Source organism: Carettochelys insculpta, chromosome 1, assembly GCF_033958435.1.
Source record: "Carettochelys insculpta isolate YL-2023 chromosome 1, ASM3395843v1, whole genome shotgun sequence".
In the NCBI taxonomy this organism is placed as follows: Eukaryota; Metazoa; Chordata; order Testudines; family Carettochelyidae; genus Carettochelys; species Carettochelys insculpta.
Window position 1 is genome coordinate 161,707,115 of NC_134137.1, and position 19,176 is coordinate 161,726,290.

Consider the following 19,176-nt stretch of genomic DNA (forward strand, 5'->3'; position numbering starts at 1 on the left):
ACAAAGTCAGACATCTCCCAGCTCCCAGGGCTGTTGTGAGGGTAAATTCTTTTTTTGTCCATGAGCTGCTCTGACAAAGCAGTGAGAATGTCTAAGCACACAGATTAGAAAAGCTAAATGTTGTTTGGAGAAGACTGCAAACCAGTACTGTGCTCATACCACAGAACTGGAAGGGACCAAGAGGTCACTGAGTCAAGTCCCCTGCACAACCTATCACCATCCCTGACAAAATGTTTTAAACCTGTTCTGCACCCTTCAACAGCCCTTTAAGGACTGAGCTGACAACCCCGAGTTTACAAGGTCAAGGCTCTAATCACCGAGCTATCCATCTACAGAGCTGAGGGGGTGGGGGATATATGCATGAGAGGGCCCATCTATACTCTGCACTACATGTATTCTAATGGGAATGTTCATAAAAGAAGGAAAATAACCTGTTAAGGCCATTGCAATGTTTCCTTTATCTCTTGACCCCATCAATTCTGTCTCTTCTCCACTCTTGTCTGAAAGCATGATCTTTCCTCCACCTCCTCACCCTCTTAATTTCTTGGTTCTCTGGCTGTATTATTGAACTCTGTTAGGATACAAGTAGTATGAAAGGCATTCCACAAAATAAAGCTGGAGACGGAAATGGAGAATGTCAATTGCTTCAGCTGCTGTTCAAAGAACTCCTAAAGGAGGAGGGATGCACTTTCTGCATAAAAGTAGAACCACCTTTAGTCAAAAGCTGCCCAATCAAATGAACCTGGAGATACCGATTTACACAGGCTAAGGATTTGCCCTAGTGTCTTTCTTTAGATTGTTTTCCAGTTACAGAGAGAAGCTCTGAAAGACCTGGGAAGAATAGTCTGCTTCATCTGTGAGAGAGCTGATTTCTTCTGCATTTGTAGCTAACATAGAACCCAGTTTACTTGAACCATGAGAGGCAGGTTCTCTGTGTCAGGGAGCTCCCTGATTTTCAGTTCAGCCCCTGTGCTGGGCATGTATTAGAACAGCAGTAGCTGTTCACTCCTGTAGCCTTCAAATGACCATGTTTCAGCTGGGGGTTGCTGGAGCAGATCACATTGGGGCCAGGATGCACCCAGCTCATGCTGTGTTTGGAGGCTGTGGGGAAGTATGCAGAAGCCAATACCAATTCTGTATGCTAGGGTGTCCCTAGCAAGGAAGTCCTAGACTGTGCTTGCTCCCTTTAAACCCCGAGAGACATGTAAAGGAACAGGATGGGGATAAGGCTGCAGTTTTCCAAGTCTCAGTTATGCCCCATGTGTAATTTGTTACTGTGGAGTAAACTAGATTTTTACCTGAGTATTTTTGATAGAGGAGGGTCCTTGTGAATGCTGTGGCCTTGACTGTCCTCTGCTTTGCATCTGGGGTGGTCACTCGTAGCAGACAAGGGGACTACAAGGTGCTTTCAGAATGGTATTGCTGGCAACACTTTACATTCACTTTGTATGCACTCACCTTTTAGGTGTAAATGACCAGGGAAGGCCCAAGGCAGCAGAGTCAGGCCCAGTCACACTCTCTCTCAAGCTGAAACAAAAACTTGCTCTGAAGACTCACAAAAGTAAATAACTAGGGAAGAAGTAGTAGGGCAAATTCTTTCTTCTCAGATCTCCTACCCTCTGTTTTTATCTCATCCTGAAAAATTCTGGACCAATTCACATACTTAAGGGAATTAAACATTTACCCAAGATGCTTTCTGGAACTCTTTGTAGCCCAGAGATAGGCAATAAGTGGCCTGGCCACAGTTCACAGGGGTTAACCCTCAGTGAACTGCCCATACTTTATTTAATTCCTGGTCTGCAGGTACAGTTGCTTGCAACCCCTTTGGCTGCAAATCACCATTTCCAGACAATGGGAGCTGTGGGACGTGGTGTTGACCTGGACACTGCTTCCTACAGCTCGCATTGGCTGGGAATGGTGATCTGCAGCAAACTGGAGTAGCCTTACCCATGGCTTGGCTGCCCAGCAAGGGTTAACTCTGACAAACTGCATCCAGCTTATTGCCCTCCCGTGTTTTAGCCAAGTTATTTAGGCCTCTTGGAGACCAGGAAGTAGGAAGAAAAATATCCCTGCTCTGCTCCACAGTTGGGATTAAGGAGATCTGCCCTTCCCCGCCCCATCCTCTCTGGAAGGCAATTGGACACTCTTCCTAAAACAATAATGAATATTGAGTCTTAAATATTGAGTCTGTTCTGGTCTGGCTATAGTCTGAAGAAGTAGGTCTGTCCCATGAAAGCTCACCTAATAAATTATTTTGTTAGTCTTTCAAGTGCTATTTGACTGCTTTTCTGTTTTGATGGTATATAGACCAGCACGGCTTTTTTTCTGTTACTATTCAACATGCAAGGCACTACATTTAGCCTTTTGGAGCGGAGATCCATCAACTACATGAAAAAATTCGCCCAGATCCAGACAGACATCTTTCTCTCCAAATGCAAGAAAATGGACATGTACCCATGGGACTGACAGTGGAAAAACCCATTACAATCAATGTACTACACCAACTACAGCAAGCATCTATGCAACACGCTCTGTAAGAAACTGAGGAACCACTTGATCAAAATCCATTACAATAAGCAAAAGACAATTAAAAATGAACTCTCTGAACTTGAAATTATCACCAACAATCAGGCATCCACGCAAGACCCCACAGAACCAGGCTTTACTTGTGCTAGACAAGAAATTTATAAAACACACTTCCACTTCCTACAAAAAAGAAAAGAGAATAAATTTTCCAAATTACTTCATACCTCAGGATACTTCAGCTACAATAATGACAGCTCAACTAACAATATTGTTAACCTTTCCAGCTACCAGCTCAGCCCAGCAGAAAAGTCTCTCTTACCCTGGGGTCTTTCCTTCTGCCCTACTTCCTCCTTGAACTTAATACAATTCTGTGGTGACCTTGAAGCCTTCTTTTGCTGCCTCCATCTAAAAGAATTCTTCCAACACACCTATGAACAACAGTCTGACTCTCTCGACCCCCACCCCCTTACCAACAACAAAAGAAGAACTCCATGTGGACTCCCCCTGACAGTCGTAGTGAAAGTCTGGATTTCTACACACAATGCTTCCACAACCATGCTCAGACTGACATTGTACACAAACAATGCCAGATGAGACACAATCTCAACTATGCTGAATACTGTGCTGTCCAGAGTCTCAAAAATAACCCAGACGTTATAATCAAACCAGCTGACAAAGGGGGTGCTGTTGTCATCATGAATAAATCAGACTATGAACAGGAGGCAGCCAGACAACACTCCAACACCACGTTTTACAGACCTCTCTCCTCTAATCCCACTTTGGAATTCCAAAAGAAATTACAACAATTACTTAAGGAACTCCCTGCTGCTACTCGGGACCTTATTCACTCAGACACACCATCTGAGCCCCAGCCTGGATTATTCTACTTACTTCCCAAAATCCACAAACCTGGGAACCCTGGATGCCCCATCATTTTGGGTATTGGCATCCTTACCACTGGACTATGCAGTTATGTGGACTCCCTCCTCAAACCCTATGCCACCAACACTCCCAGCTATCTCCGAGATACCACTGACTTCCTGAGGAAATTACAAAACATTGGAAAAGTTCCTGACAGCACCATCCTTGCCACCATGGATGTAGAGGCTCTGTACTCTAATACTCCACATGAAGATGGATTACAAGTGATCAGGAACACCATCCCTGATGTCTCCACAGCCAGTCTGGTGTTTGACCTCTAACTTTGTTCTCACCCACAATTATTTCTGATTTGGGGACAATTTATATCTCCATATTAGTGGAACTGCTATGGGAACCCGCATGGCCCCACAATATGCTAATATGTTTATGGCTGACCTGGAACAACGATTCCTCAGCTCTCGTCCCCAATTACCTCTCCTCTACTTAAAATACATTGATGACATCTTTATGATTTGGACCCATGGTATAAAGACTCTAGAAGAATTCCACAGAGACTTTAACAATCTGCACCCCACCACCATCTTATGCCTCAATTACTCCACGCAAAAGATACATTTCCTGGACACTACTGTACAAATCAAGGATGGCCTGATCAGTACCACACTGCAGCAGAAACCCACTGATCACTATACTTACTTACATGCTTCTAGCTTCCATTCTGCACACACAACTAGATCCATTGTTTACAGTCAAGCCACTAGGTACAATCGCATTTGCTCTGATCCTATTGATAGAGACCAAAAACTACAAGACCTTTACCAAATATTCATAAACCTGAACTACCCACCAGGAGAAATAAAAAAATTAATCGACAGGACCAGACAAATGCCCAGAGACCAGCTACTCCAAGATAGGCCCAAAAAAGCCAAGAACAGAACACCACTGGTCATCACCTACAGCCCCCAACTCAAACCACTGCAATGCATTATTAAAGATCTACAACCTATCCTTGATCAAGATGCCACACTCCAGAAGACCCTAGGTGACAGGCCTGTTCTCTCGTACAGACAACCTCCCAACCTTATGAGGATTCTCATCCACAACCACAGTCTATACCACAGGAACACCAGTCCTGGAACTTTTCCTTGCAACAAAGCCCACTGCCAGCTTTGTCCACATTTCTATTCTGGAGATACCATCACTGGACCCAACCAAGTTATTCACAGAATCACAGGCACATTCTCCCATTCCTCAACTAACATCATGTATGCCATCATGTGCCAACAATGCCCAGATGTTTTGTATATTGGACAGACTTCAAACTCTCTTAGACAAAGAGTTAATGGGCACAAAACAGACATAAAAACACTCCTGATCCACAAAGTGGTCAGAGCTAGCATTTTAATGGCATAGGCCATTCTGTTAATGACTTAAAAGTTTGCGTCTTACTGAAGAGGAATTTTCACAACAGTCTTGACAGACAGGCTGCTGAACTCTTTTATATTCAAATTCGACACATTAGCACATGGTTTGAACTGGGATGGGAATTTTCTGGGTCACTGTAGGGGCTCATTTGCATACTTGGCTTAATCTAATTCTTGACTCCCCCGCTCCCTCTGCCCCTCTACTCTCTGATTTGCTCACCTTGCTAATTTTTTTTTCTGATTTGTCCACCTTGATTACTATTTTTGGTTCTCTGTGCCTTAAATATTGAGTCTGTTCTGGTGTGGCTATGGTCTGAAGAAGTGGGTCTGTCTCAAGAAAGCTCACCTAATAAATTATTTTTGTTAGTCTTTAAAGTGCTACTTGACTGCTTTTTTGTTTTCCTAAAACAATGTTTGCCTCTGGAAAGGGGAGACAGGAAGGCAAGTCCCTGAAAAGACCTTGGGTTTGGGCCCTTGAGGAAGCTGATAGGATAGCCTAACTAATAGGATGTGTCTGTCACTTGAAGCCAAGGATCCTGGGAGATGAAGGCCCCATATTCTTGCTAAACAAAAAAGGCCCAGGCACCAGGTGGTGGGGCTGGCCGAGGCTATTGGAGCAATGAGAAGGGTTTTCTCCATCCAGGTTTATAAGGCTGTGTTTATACTAGATATAGCAGTGGACTGCTGATATGCAATTTTAGCTACACTAATTACATAGCTAAAATCAACTTATCAGCAGTTGACTACAATGACTGTCTACATGGAAGAAGGTCAACGTGAGTGTTTCTCCCATTGACTTTCGTTAATCCTCGCTGCTCATGAGGAGTTCTGGGGTTGACTTTGACCCCAGAAAGCACCATTTCACACAGGCATAAAGCAAAACCATGGACAATTGACCCTGAGTGGGTCAGTCTTCCACCGTGGTGTGGCTTTAGTCCAAGTCTGAAAGGATTACAAAGAGAAGATAAGGGAACTTCATCCTCCAAGGCTCACTTGCTGCAAAAGGAATGGGGGGTGTGGTAAATAGTGCAGAAGCCAGTAAGCTGATACAGAGCATCACGCTGGGAGCTCAGGTTCAGCTCATTACCATGGGACAAAATATTACCATGTGATTACCATGGTTATCATAGGCCAAACATTTCTGAGTCATTGCTTCCTGAGACCAAGTCAGGGAGGAGGGACTTGTATATGGGCAAAATATCACCAGAAGAAGTCAACCTTTGAACTTTGAAGGGACCAGCCAATTAGGGCACACGTCTGCCTCAGATGCTGCCCAGAAGGTTGGATGCTCACCAGAGGGACACTATTTTTGTTCTAATTTGGCCATTTGTTTCCTCTTCCATCTTCTCACCGCACATGCTTACATTTTTCTCTTTCCTTTTCCAGAGTGCTTGTGGTAGAGGTGCTAGAATGAAGGGTAGAGACAGGGTTAAGCACAGAGCTGGGTAGTCACAATACTTCAAGATGAGGAGGAGACAAGAAAATTTGGGGTTGGGAACAGTGAATTATTAGATAATAGTGAATGAAATCCTGGCTTGAGTCAATCATAAAACTCCCATCCATATGAGTGAAGCTGGGATTTCACCCATTTTTGGGAAATACCTTTTTATGCTGTTTATCTTCTTTTGTCTGGAGGAGATTAGTCTAATTGAGATAAACAATCTGGGATGCTCCAGGGTGGGATGTCAGGTATGTTCTACATTTTTAGTAACAGCCTGCCTTTTCTCATGGTGAGGTTAATTTTGATCCAGGCTTGGGACTGGTGCTGGTCAGATGAATGTCAATGCGCTGACTGTGAAACAACAATACAAATGAAATCTGATGCCAGTACGACTAAATAATAAAAGATGCCGGCTCGGATGTCACCTGGATAAACAAGGTCCACAACACCAATCGAGCAACTGGGGTTGGGTCGATAAGTTGGCTACCAAAAGAAAATTACAACTAACACATATGCTGCCAATTGGAACATGGAATGTCTGAACACTGTGGGCAACTGGAAAATTAGAGCTGCTTCAGAAGGAGATGGAGAGATACTGATGCGATACACTTGGACTGGCACAGATATGTTGGATGGCTTCAGGAGAGATGTGCAGTTGTGAAGTCATTTAGTCAGGAAATGAAACAAAGTATGAAGCCAGAGTCAGATTCCTTCTTAGCAAAACAGCTCGAGTTGCATTTTTAGGCTACAAACCAGTGGGTGCAAGAAAGATGGTAGCGAGATTCAAAGCCAAACTGTTCAACATCTCAGTCATTCAGGTGTATGCACCCACGTTGGACAGTCCGGAGGAAGAGACTGTGCTGTTCTGTAAAGACTTAAAGACGGTGGAGGAGATACTGAAGAAAGATGTGTTGATCATCAGAAGAGATTGGAATGCAAAGGTTGGAACAGAAAACAAGTTGGGAGAGAGTGATGGGGAGGTTTGGATATGGAGAAAGAAACGAACGAGGTGAGAAACTACTGGAGTTTGCTACAGAGCACAAGATGGTGATCTGCAACACGTGATTCCAACACAAGAACTGTAGGAAATGGCCATGGTGATCGAATGACAGGAAGTCCAAGAACATGGTAGATATGATTTTGATGAGAAGATGGGTAACATCAGTACAGCAGTGAAGAAATTTCCAAGGAGTGGATATAGACTTGGACCACAGTCTAGTGATCGCAAACATCAAGATAAAAACTCAAAGTGTAAGAAACAGTTTAAGAAAAGAAGAGACGTGGTGAGGCTAGGTGAAGAAGAAACAGGGAATGCATACAGAGCAGCGCTTGAAGAGCAGATTAAGAATATCACCACAGAGAAAGTCCTAGATAAGAGAGAATCACAGGGATAGCCACAGTGACAGAAGAAGCAGTTGAGTTCCAGTAGAAGAGAAGATCAATAAGACATGGATTACTCAGGAGACACTGAAGTTGGTACAAAAGAAAAGAGCATTGAAGATCAGAAGAGATGTTTCTGAGATGGCAGAATAGCAATGTAGGTTGAAATGCAATGAGGTGAGGAAAGCAGCCAGAAAGAATAAGGAGAAATGATCAGAGGAGCAATGAGAAGATATAGAGAGGTGTTACGGTGAATGTAAGACCCGGGAGGTGTACAAAATGATTAGGAATATTAATAGGAAAGGGCAACCAATGGAGATGGCGATCAAAGATGAGAACAAAGAAGTGCTCATGAAAAGGGAGAAGATTTTTGCAGCAATGGACGAGCTATTGCACCAATCTATACAAAGCACAGTTGGACGTGAGTGTCTCAGAGAGACTGATTGAAGAACTGAAGAGAGATCTCCACTGAGCATCGAGAGCAAGACCGAAATTTTGAAGGAGGAAGTAGAAAAAACAGTGAAACAAGTAAAGGACAACAAGAGCCCTGGAAATAAGATCACGGGCCTGATGATCAAATACAGTGGAGAAAGCATGATTCAGGAAATACACTGACTATGTAGTATAGCATGGAAGGAAGGGAAGACACCTAAGGAATGGACGATTATCCATGCTCGTGACAATGCACAAGAAAGGAAGTACATTGGAGTGCAAGAACTACAGAAAGATTGCCCTAATGAGTCATCTAGGCAAGGTGCTGATGATGATACTGACTGAGAGACTAAAATTGCAGATAGAACAACACTTGGCAGACAAGCAAGTGGGGTTCAGAAAGGATAGAAGTACCACACAGCAGATGTTGGCGCTAAGACTGATAGCAGAGAAAGCTCGATGAAAGAACAAGAACATATACACTTGCTTTGTTGATTTTTCAAAAGGCATTTGACAGTATAGATCAGAAAGTGATGTGGGCAGTGGAGTCACACAGAGTGGATAGCAGACTGATACGGTTGTTGGAGGACATCGGTGAGAATGTGCAGGGAGTTGGGAAGTTGGTTTAAAACAAGTAGAGGTACAAGACAAGGAGATCCAATATTGCCAAGTATCTTCATCATGCATCTGGAGAGAGTGGTGGACAAGACCAAGGAAAAGGTAAAAGGGATATCTGTGCATGGGAAAAGAATTAACAACTTGAGGTTCGTGGATGATGTAGTTCTCATTGAGGAAGATGAGACTCTAGCAAAAACAGTGAAGGTGCTAAACAAAGAAGGGAAGTGGTATGGACTGATTATGAACATTGATAAAACACAAACAATGGTATTTGGAGATAAGGAAATAGGTAGGAAGATCAGCGTTGATGGTATTTAATGAGAAAATGTAGAGAATTTCACATATCTGGGGGAGCAACAATGTATGATCTAGACTGTAAGAAGGAAGTAGCAACTAGAATAGTGAAAGCAAGAGCGAATTTGAAGGCGATGGATTAAGATCTGGAAAAGCAAAGCAATTAGCTTAGGAACGAAGCTGAGCATCTTGAAAATGTGTGTATTCAGCAGCTTGTTGTATGGATGTAAGATATGGGTGATAACAAAAAAATTGAAAATAATATTAGTATTCTAAAGGAGTTGTTATAGAGAGATTCTGAGAATAGGATGCATGCAGAAGGCCACCAATGAGGAACTATATAGAAAGATATAGGTGAAAGAGAACATGCTGTACAAGGTTATAAAATGGAAGCTACCACTGTTTGGACATATTTGCAAAATGAACGATGAATGAAAAATGAAGACCCTGACATTTGGCATAATGAATGGCTCAAATAGGAGAGGCAGATCCTGCAGAGAATGGATAGATGATATAGTAGTTTGGTGCGGAACTAGTCTGCAGAAACTAAGCCACTCCACACTGGATGGGGAATAATGGAAAGGAATAGTGAGAGAGACATCAGACATCAATGGGTGCTGAGCCCACGGTTATTGATGATGATGAATTTTGTTTTCTGTTCGGACAAATGACATAAGTTACCAAGTTCTCTGTATCTTCTAATGTGGTATTCTCCTTCTAGAGCTGTGGACCCATCCAGGGTATCCACTGAGATCTGGTTGGTCACATCATGGCTGTTCTCCTTCTTGTTTCCAGCAGCTAAATTGTATTGAAAGGCAGCTGAAAATACCTTATCATCTAATATCACTGGCTTATGTTTTCAGTTGCTGAAGTCATCATAGGAGTGCTAGTCAGTCGTCAGTGGAAAAGGCAGTTTTTCTAGTAAGATGCCACCAACTCTGTGAAAGAGGTTGAAATTTCTATTATAGACAACTTCAAAGGCATGCTAGATAGCTTCTAATGCACTGTTCACATTCTTTCCTTGCAACTTTTAGGCAGTTACAAGATGCATGTTTTTATTCACTTGAGGGGCTAGACAAGTTTTCAGTCTTAATACAGATAACAGCAGTATATACCATTTAGAAAATTATTGAGCAAGACCAGCATTTAAAACATGTTATAATAATTATACTAAACCAAAGTTGAGTAATTAGTGGTTGGATCTGAAACAAGCTTCACTATAGACTTCTGCATGGCTGAACTATTATGCATTACACATGATGCATAATTATCTAGTTTAATGCAACATTTAGCAGCATTTGTCAACACAATGCAAATACTCAGCTGAAAAAAGAAGACCATCATGGTGCATCTAATAGGCCACTTTTCAACAGAAGGAGAAACTGATTGCAAAAGCTGCCAGAGACCATGAAAAATTGTTCTTTCTAAAGGGAGAACAAATATGGTTTTGTTTGGAGGGAGGGGGCTCGGGGGGGTCATTTCTTATAATAAAAAAAAATTGGCTAAGTCTTTATGAATTTAAACAGTACTCTGAGCTGTTTCTTCTTTGTGATGCCAACCACATTAAATATTGTTTGTAAAAACTTTGGACAGCACATTTGAAAAAGTGGGTTATCGTTCTAGTACCAGGGTTTGCAGTGGGAGTTACTTGAATGTAGTGGATCAGCTTCTGATGACGGTGGTGGGTGTTCCTCAGGGGAAGTTAATAATGTGGAAGTTAACAGTGCCATCTCATTTCCCTTTCTTCAAGGCTCCAGTTCACCCAGGTAGTACAATGGGATGACTCTCATGCCTAACTTAAGAGAAACCACCTTATGGAGCCAAAGAACCTTACTGTGTCAAGGGCTATAATGGTGCCACAGTTGGTACTACCATCTATGTCATAAACCTTCTTTAACTCAGCTGGAGTAAGCAAGTCCCTTTGTGCCAGTTGTGAGGTGGTGGAGGTAGAGGATGGGAAATTCAGCTGAATACCCAGACGCACATTGTGCTGTCATGTGGGGTTAGTTGGAGGGAGGGTTTGTTTAGCCTGAATGAATGAAGGAGGAAAGGGTCATACCTTCCAGTGCAGCAGTCATGGACCTGTATTTCCTAAATCACTATGAACACATTCCTTTATGCCGGACAGCTCCCTTACAGAAGGGTGGCCTAGTGGTGAGATTAGTATCCACTCATCAGCCTTTTTGCCCCCTCCCCCACCTACCCACCCACAATCTCTCTCTCTCTCTCTCTCTAGGAATCCAGCCACACCAGGGGGTCACCATCATGTCCCCTATCCCATTACCCTTTGCCTGGGTGGCAAGCTAGCAACAGAATAAACCTCTTTGCTGCCTTCCCTGCCCTGCCAGCTGATCAATCCTCCTTACTCTTGCCTAGGAGTTCAGCTTACACTGTTGTAGGCAAGTCCCTCTGCTGCTCAGGGCTGCTCCCCTGGAGCCCTAGTTTAGGGTCATCAGCCAGCAACCCCTTGCTTGCTGGTCTTCTGACTTCTCAGGAATTACCCAGCTTCCTGACTCTCACCCTCATTTTTATAGGTCTAAGTGCTGCCCCCTACTCTTAATTGACCAGCCAGCGATCAGCTGCATTGGCCTTCTGTCATGAACAAAAGTACTGGCCCTACATTATGGAAAGGGGCCAGCTGGTGGTGATCTAATTAACCTATTTCATTTTGCAATGGCCTGGTCCTACCTTTGCAATCCACTATGGCTGAGCCTGCAGGAAGGAACCCTGTTTGCTTCTAAAAACACCTTCTCAAGAACCCACTGTTGAGTACAGATGACTTTCCATTCCACAACAATGGCTGAAAAGGTTCAAAAGGACCAGGTCCATTAAAAGCTCCAAGGAGCTGGAAGCCTTTTTTAACAATGGTAGCAAGCACTTTCATACCACATTTTTATCATCCACACATCAGTAACATTATGATGTGATTTGTTGGCCAATGCATGGTGGCAATTGTAGCCCATAGTGCTAGCAATAGCATTTATTTTATTCAGCTGTAACACATGGAACCTACCTGGGAACAGATGATGTGAATAGAATGTGTTTGTAATTATCAGCCAACCACAGGACTGGTGGGGTTAACAACAGTTTTTTGGAGGGTGTTTTTTTTTTTCTTCTTCTTCCACCAGCTGTTGTGTCTGGCTGAGCACAAATATGCTGTGACAGAAAATTGACATGTAAGTTGAAATTATTACTATACTAAGCTGTGGAAGACGGGCACCCTGGCATTAGCATAGGGACAGGAAATGCAAATACAGAGTAGGGTGGGAGGGGACCCTGACTGACTATGCATTAGCCATAGCAACATCAGAGTAATATATTATAAACCTTGTAACCCAGCCCTGGGGCCGGAGGAGAAACAAATGCTACCCTTGAGAGGTACAGGAGCAGGGCCGGTGGTGATGAGGAAGAAGCTAGTGGCTACCATTTCAGGTGGTTCGCAAGGGCCTGGCATGATTCTGTGGAAGTGCAGCTGTACATTCTGGTGTATCATTAGCACTTCTGGACCATTAGCATTTGTAACTGTATTACTAACCTATTACAAATATAGATGTGTGCTTAAAGGGTGAGTGTTGCAAACCTGTATGTCAGCGGTCCCAACTAAACTACATTTACAGTTAAAGTTCGGTTAACCAGCACACAGGTAACTGGTACATTTGATTAACTGGGATGTCATGGGGCCAGCTGTGGTGGGGTTAGCTGCTGCAGGGCTGATTACCTGGCCAGAGACAATGGAGCAGGTCAGCTGCCTAGGGGCTGTCTGAGTGGGGCTGGATGCCTGCTGCCCAGCCAAGGAGGCAGAACACAAGCGAATGCTGGCCCCAGCTTTGGCAATTTTTTATAGCCAGGGTATACTGACTAATAAAGCTTCTACTGTGCTAATACTGGGTCTGATCTTGGGACAAGAACCTGTCAGACCTCAAACTGAAAACTGAGAACTTTTTAAGTAATCACTATAATTATATGATTCCTAGATCTATACAATGTGGTAGAAGACCTATGACTTGCTACAGCTGTGCCTAGAATTCGATTAGATGTGGTCTCACTCTTTGGCCCAAACAGGAAGCACAGCATTGGCAGCCCCTGAAAGAAAGAGCATGAAGGAAACAAAACATACCTGCTCAATGTCTCCGTGGAGGGCCAATAGATATTTCTAATCCCCATGAAGGAAGTAGGTAGAGCCCTTGAGGCAAAATACAAAGCCAGCAAGGTGTGTATGTGATAAAAGGTCAGAAAAAATAACAGCAAGGAGGATTTTAAAGCTGCTTCATGAAATAAAAATATTCATGGACTGAGTTTTGTTTATATTCAATTCATGAATTCTAAACAGGTAGTGATGGTAAGTGTTTTATGCCTTAGCTTAGCCCCCCCCGCCCACCCCCTTACAAAATAACCTCTCTATGAGACAGCGCAGGTTCCCTGCACCTTCTCCCAGATTATGTTGGACTTCTATAGCTGTTGCCCTTGGCATTTAGCCCACTGAGTACTTTGTTGAGGAGTATATGAAGTACATTAGGGATTAGATAGTATGCCACCCAAAGGAAACTCCATAAAGAGTGGAAAAGAAAGCTACTAAATAAATGCTGCACTTCTATAAAGATTAATAACATAATCGCGTGCTTTATTGATATACACAGTAAAGCAGATTATAATACAATAGTAAGGCATATATTTGGTGAAATTTGATATGTTGTGAAAAATGCAGTAAAACTGAAGTTTATAAAAAATTAGTAAATGTTACAGTGTTGGCGTTAAAACACAGTATTTGATGATATCCAAGTAATAAACCAGTACTGAGTAATAATGAAATAACATGCCATATGATATTTATGTAGTCAGTTACAATGATTATGTTTTACAGTTTAATACCTTGATTATAAGGAACATGACATAATTCCCAAATTATGCTTTAAAAAGCAGCAATAAAGCTCTCAACTTTTTAAATATTTTAACACTCACTCCAAATCTAATGTCTAGAAAGTAAAACCCAACCAAAAAAACCAACTGTGATGAAAACAAATTCGTGCAAGCCATTTGTCTCTGATTTTTTAAAAAGGTTTAACTTACAAGCACAAAAGAAAGAAAAAGCCTCTCTCTTATATCTTGATTTTAACTTTCCTGAAAAAGGCAATCGGAATTATACAGGGTACCCACTGTAAATAAAGCATTTGAAGAGCTTTCTATTATGGAAGTAGTGATAGGGGTTTCTCTCATTATTTTTAAAACGTATTAGTACTAAATGATGGACTGGTTCACACAATGGACAAGTGGTGACAATGTAACACGTAAGTAATTGTCAGGAACACCACAAAACCAAAGTGAGGTAGAAATAGCATGACTAGCCATATTCAATGTTAACTAGCATTCAAAATAAAATAAAATCTTTCCCAACTTTTAATTACACTTCATACAAGAAGAGAACAGATTTTTATCCTTGCAAAGTAACGTAAGTCAGGCGATGTATGTCTGTGTTATAAAAGGAAATGAAATGATAAAGCTTTTGCTAACAGCACCTCACACCCAACCTACCTTAACGAGTTGCTGTTGAACCATTTACTCCACTTTGTTCTTTCTCCCACATCATTATTAATTGTGCGGTATTACTTGTAGAAAATATAGAAGCAAAATATTGGCAGGAAGGGGTCCCCCAGGTGTTGCTGATGAATATTTTAGAGAACAGTGTCTGACCATCAACTGTTTTCTGTTTAGGAACAATTATTAGTTCTTTTACACTGCACCCCCACCCCCCAAACAAAAAACAAAACAAAACAAAACAAAAACAACAACAAAAAAACCCACACCTTTAACTGCTGAGACTCGTTGGAACTTGATGCCACAAAAGGTTGGACAGATAGTGTGGATGTGTTTTCTTCCCTTGGAGAACTGGGTAACTTTAGGATAATTAATAAAGCTGGCAACTATGCAAGCTATAATGATATATGAATAATCATTTTGCGCTTCTTCTAGGCAGAAGCAGATCATCAGCAGGGGCCAGGAAAGAATCTCCTTTCCTCCACATTCAACTTACAACATCTCACACAGGTGGCATTATGGGTGGGGAGGAAGCATGTCAAACTTCACTGCTAAAGGATCATGTGCTGGCTACTGCCAGAGGCAGGATACCGGACAGTTAGGTCCAAAGGTTTAATCCGGTAAGGCAATTCCTATGTTTCTTCACCAAAAACATTCAGGGTTTTACTTAGCAGAAGAAACAGCTGGAGGATAGGATATTAATTAAATTTACAATTTATTTTTGCAAGCTCTGAAGATAGCATTATCATGTAATGTGCTCTTTCATTTCATTATTGCAGACTAGCTGGATGATTCATGTAATCCTTGATTTTTTTTTCTCTTTTGTCTGGAAAGAGGTGGGAATACTACCTCCTTTGGAAGTTAAGATTTTTTTTCAAGCCATCCTTAGACAAAAAACAATGTGGAAGGTAACTCAGTTGTCTGGTGGTGTTGCAGGAAATACCTTCTTTGCTAAGCAAGGAAAAGAACACAGGACATGAATACATCTCTGATATAGTTACAGAGCTGAAATGATACTAAATAAATGCACTGCCTCAATTTTTTGTTTTTTAAGGGGGTTTCTATAAACAATTTTTTATAAAGCACACTTAAGTTTACAATCTTTCTTTATAACTGTTATAAATGTTTTCAAACAACCCGAAATGCGTTCCATATAAAGAAATGGCAAGTTATTTAGCTATCAAGATTTTACATGTAGTTTTCTTATAATCTTTTGTACAATTGCATAGACGTGTAAAACCTGCCATTGTTAACAAAACAATAACAGACTTAGGAAACTACTGAAATCTACAGTATAGTACCACTACTCTTCACAAAAATATAGATTTGTTTTCTTGTAAACTCTTACAGTCTAATCCTCTTTGTTGTATGAATTTTATAAAAACCATGCGGGACGCCTGAAGTTGTAAAATGCATCTTGCTATTCTAATGCCTTGTCATTGGTCATCACTGTAACTAAGGTTTCCATTGCTCTGCCCAGGTCATCTGCCATGTGGAAAAGGCTTCCTACATTGTGGCCTGAAAAAAAAAAAAAGGCAAAGAAAAGGACATTAGCAACAGGGACGGGGCAGTGAATTGTTATGGACATAATGTTAAGTGAAATAAAGTCACATCCCTCTCCAAGTATGTATCTACACAACTCCATCTGGAGTGCAGCATGCAACATTGTTCTTTAGAAAGTTATTTGTGCTAGTGTGACATTCACTGCACATTTTTAGAGGAGCTCAGTAAATCTTGCAGAACACTTTGCCACCAACACTGGTTTGAATTTGTCTAGTAACGCACTTTGTCAATGCCTCACGTTTGCTTTGCAGAAACGTACAAGTGCTTGAGTTGTACTGGCAGGAATATTCATGGAAAGCAAATTTCAAAGTCACTTACGTAAGCATCCACATAAATCAAATGTTAGATGTGCACATGCGTCAAACGGGTGCTGGACATGCTTGATCACTCATCTGATCAGTGAATAAAAACAAGACTGATTGTGGCTTATGCAGCTTGACTAGAGAATAATCCAAAGGCAGTAAGGGTATGTCTGCAAATAAAAATGCGTGGCTGGCCTGTGCTAGTTGTCTCAGACTAAGGGCCTGTTTAATTGCAGCAGTGACTGGCTGGGGGACTCTCCCACACCGCAGCATCCTCAAGCCAAGGAGATTAACTGCAGTGTAGATGTATCCTTCAAATCAGTGTGAATTGCGGCCTGGACTAAAATTGTTTATGATCCAACTAAAGGGTTAAGACCAACTGACTACTGCATTCCTTAAATCTAATGCAGAGCCTTTTTTGTTTAAGGTTCTAGTACTCAGCTGGCTCCCTGCACCCTGGCCATAGCCAGTACTATGGCTGGGGCTGCAGAGGTGCCCATACTCAGTACCAGCACAAAAAAAGCACTGTGAAAATGTATTCGAGCAAATGGCCATCTGTTTGTGACTACTCCAGTAACAGCAAAAGAGGCTACCTTTATCAGATATCATTTGCTGTTTTATTTGCTCAGCTGTAGTCACTGGTATCAATGTGAGATCCTGAAATATCAATTTTGGTTATACATCTCGGACAGTTTATGTTGTCACTGGAACTACACCTACATGGCATTTTAACCTTTTATTCACCAACAACAAATTACTGTTCTACTTAAATCTTAACAAAGCTAGGCTGAAATAGAAGGAAGTGTTGGTTTTCCCCTCCTGGGGGAATTCCAGGGGCAGAGCATCTGTTCAGCAAAGAGTTACAACAGGATGTGTAATGCAGAGTTGCCTGGCCACAAAGTGAGAGAGGCCTGTTGAGGATAGGACAGGACCAGTGGTCACTCTTAAGCTATGTGGGTGCTCAGGAGAAATGCAAATGCCACCCAGGTGTTAAGCAGAGTGCCCACAGCTTAGTTTTGTGTTTCTACTGGTGGTGCACATTTGCATATACCTCCATGCACAAATTTATTCTGCACATAGCTGGAAAAGATTAGAAGAGAACACTGGACAGGACCACAGCATCAAACTCATCTCGCAGTTCTTTTTATCCTGGTCCCAACAACTAACGTTGCTATACTTATGGATGAATTTTGTCCCTGATAAAGCAGATACATTTTGCCTTTCCTAACATTAATCAAACTGACAAAGACAAGGAAACTAGGCATTAAGATCAGACCTCTGCTTTAAATTGTTGTGCCCCAATATTATAGTACATAAATAATTCGCTGTGGGCATTTCTACAGTGCCAAGATGGTAGATTTGAGTTAATTAAAACTTGTGGGGCACAGAAACTTAAATGAATTTAAAGTTTAAATGATTTAATTTTGTAAAGAGATGTGTTCAATGCTCGGAAAAAGAGGGGTTAATAGCACTTGCTTGAATCAGTTGTAACAGCCAAATGTTCACAAACTCCCTCACACAATTCTGGCAATGCTCCTGCATCCTAACCTATGCTATCACGGCTCTATTGCCACCCTGGGACCCTGAGCAGATTCTACCAGTGCTGCAGCACTGGGCTGTTCACAATGGCAATTAGGAAGAAAATGTTAAATTTATTCTCACTGGTGTTTTAAATTTAAATTAGCTAAAGCATGAGAGAGAATGGGGTAGTTAACAATCCTGCAAAAGTCAGGATAAAATGAACAATTCATCCTTCCCTGTTCAGTCTCTCTCTCTCTCTCTCTCTCGTGAAAAAGAGCAAAAGCTGCTGCTTTATGTTGTGGACAGCAAAATACAAACTTTAAGAACAAAGCCTAGAAAAGGGACTGGCTGGCTCCCACAATTGATAGTTGGCATTAAGATGCTGCAGGTAGACAGTGCAAAGTCAGCAATGATCAAACATCATCATAATCTAATCTGTCTCATAGCTGCTGTGCAATAAAATACAAAGTCTCTGTCCAGTTTCTGGTATCATCATCATTGACACACTCACTTTGTTGACCAGAAAACATCAAAGACTGAATGGCCACAGGGCATAAGACAGCATGTCAGAGCTGGTGCTGATCCTTTCAAAACAAAGTTCTATAGTAAGGGCTGTGGAAGGAATCTTGCACTGCTGCCTCCTTTGCTGTGGATAAATACAAATATTTTGGCCCCCTGGACTAGCCACGTGGCACCTTTCACCAGTTATACATTCACACATTTAATTTAAAAATTAGGGCATTGTCTTCCTCACTCTACCTGTGCAAAAACAGATGAATCATTTTTGTTCAATGTTATAAATATATACAGCTCTGTGAGAGATCTTGGAAAGTTCAGCCTGAGAAGTGAAACTTTGAGTAAGTCAAACGTAAGTAAAAAAGCTCACCTTTTTAGTAACAGAGAGGGAGCCGTGCTAGTCTATACACTATCAAAACAAAAAGCAGTCAAATAGCACTTTAAAGACTAGCAAAATAATTTATTAGGTGAGCTTTCATGGGACAGACCCACTTCTTCAGACCATAGCCAGACCAGAACAGACGCAATATTTAAGGCACAGAGAACCAAAAGCAGTAATCAAGGAGGACAAAGCAGAAAAAAATGATCGAAGTGAGCAAATAAGAGGGGAGGGAAGGTCAAGAATTAGATTAAGCCAAGTATGCAGACGAGCCCCTATAGTGACTCAGAAAGTTCCCATCCCAGTTCAAACCACGTGTTAATGTGTCGAATTTGAATATAAAAGCCAGCTCAGCTGTTTCTCTCT

The 19,176-nt window shown here is 41.7% G+C and overlaps 1 protein-coding gene across 14 annotated transcripts in view; it reads right to left on the reverse strand.

Moving 5' to 3' along the window:
• Positions 1–13,597: 13,597 nt before the first annotated feature.
• Positions 13,598–19,176, reverse strand: part of DMD (dystrophin) — a 2,199,436-nt gene continuing 2,193,857 nt past the window's right edge. For all 14 annotated transcript variants that reach the window (XM_074994601.1, XM_074994607.1, XM_074994584.1 and 11 more), the window contains one exon: positions 13,598–16,047. In XM_074994601.1, the coding sequence (XP_074850702.1) occupies positions 15,950–16,047 (98 nt within the window). In that variant the 3' untranslated portion in view covers positions 13,598–15,949. The remainder of the gene's footprint in view (positions 16,048–19,176) is intronic.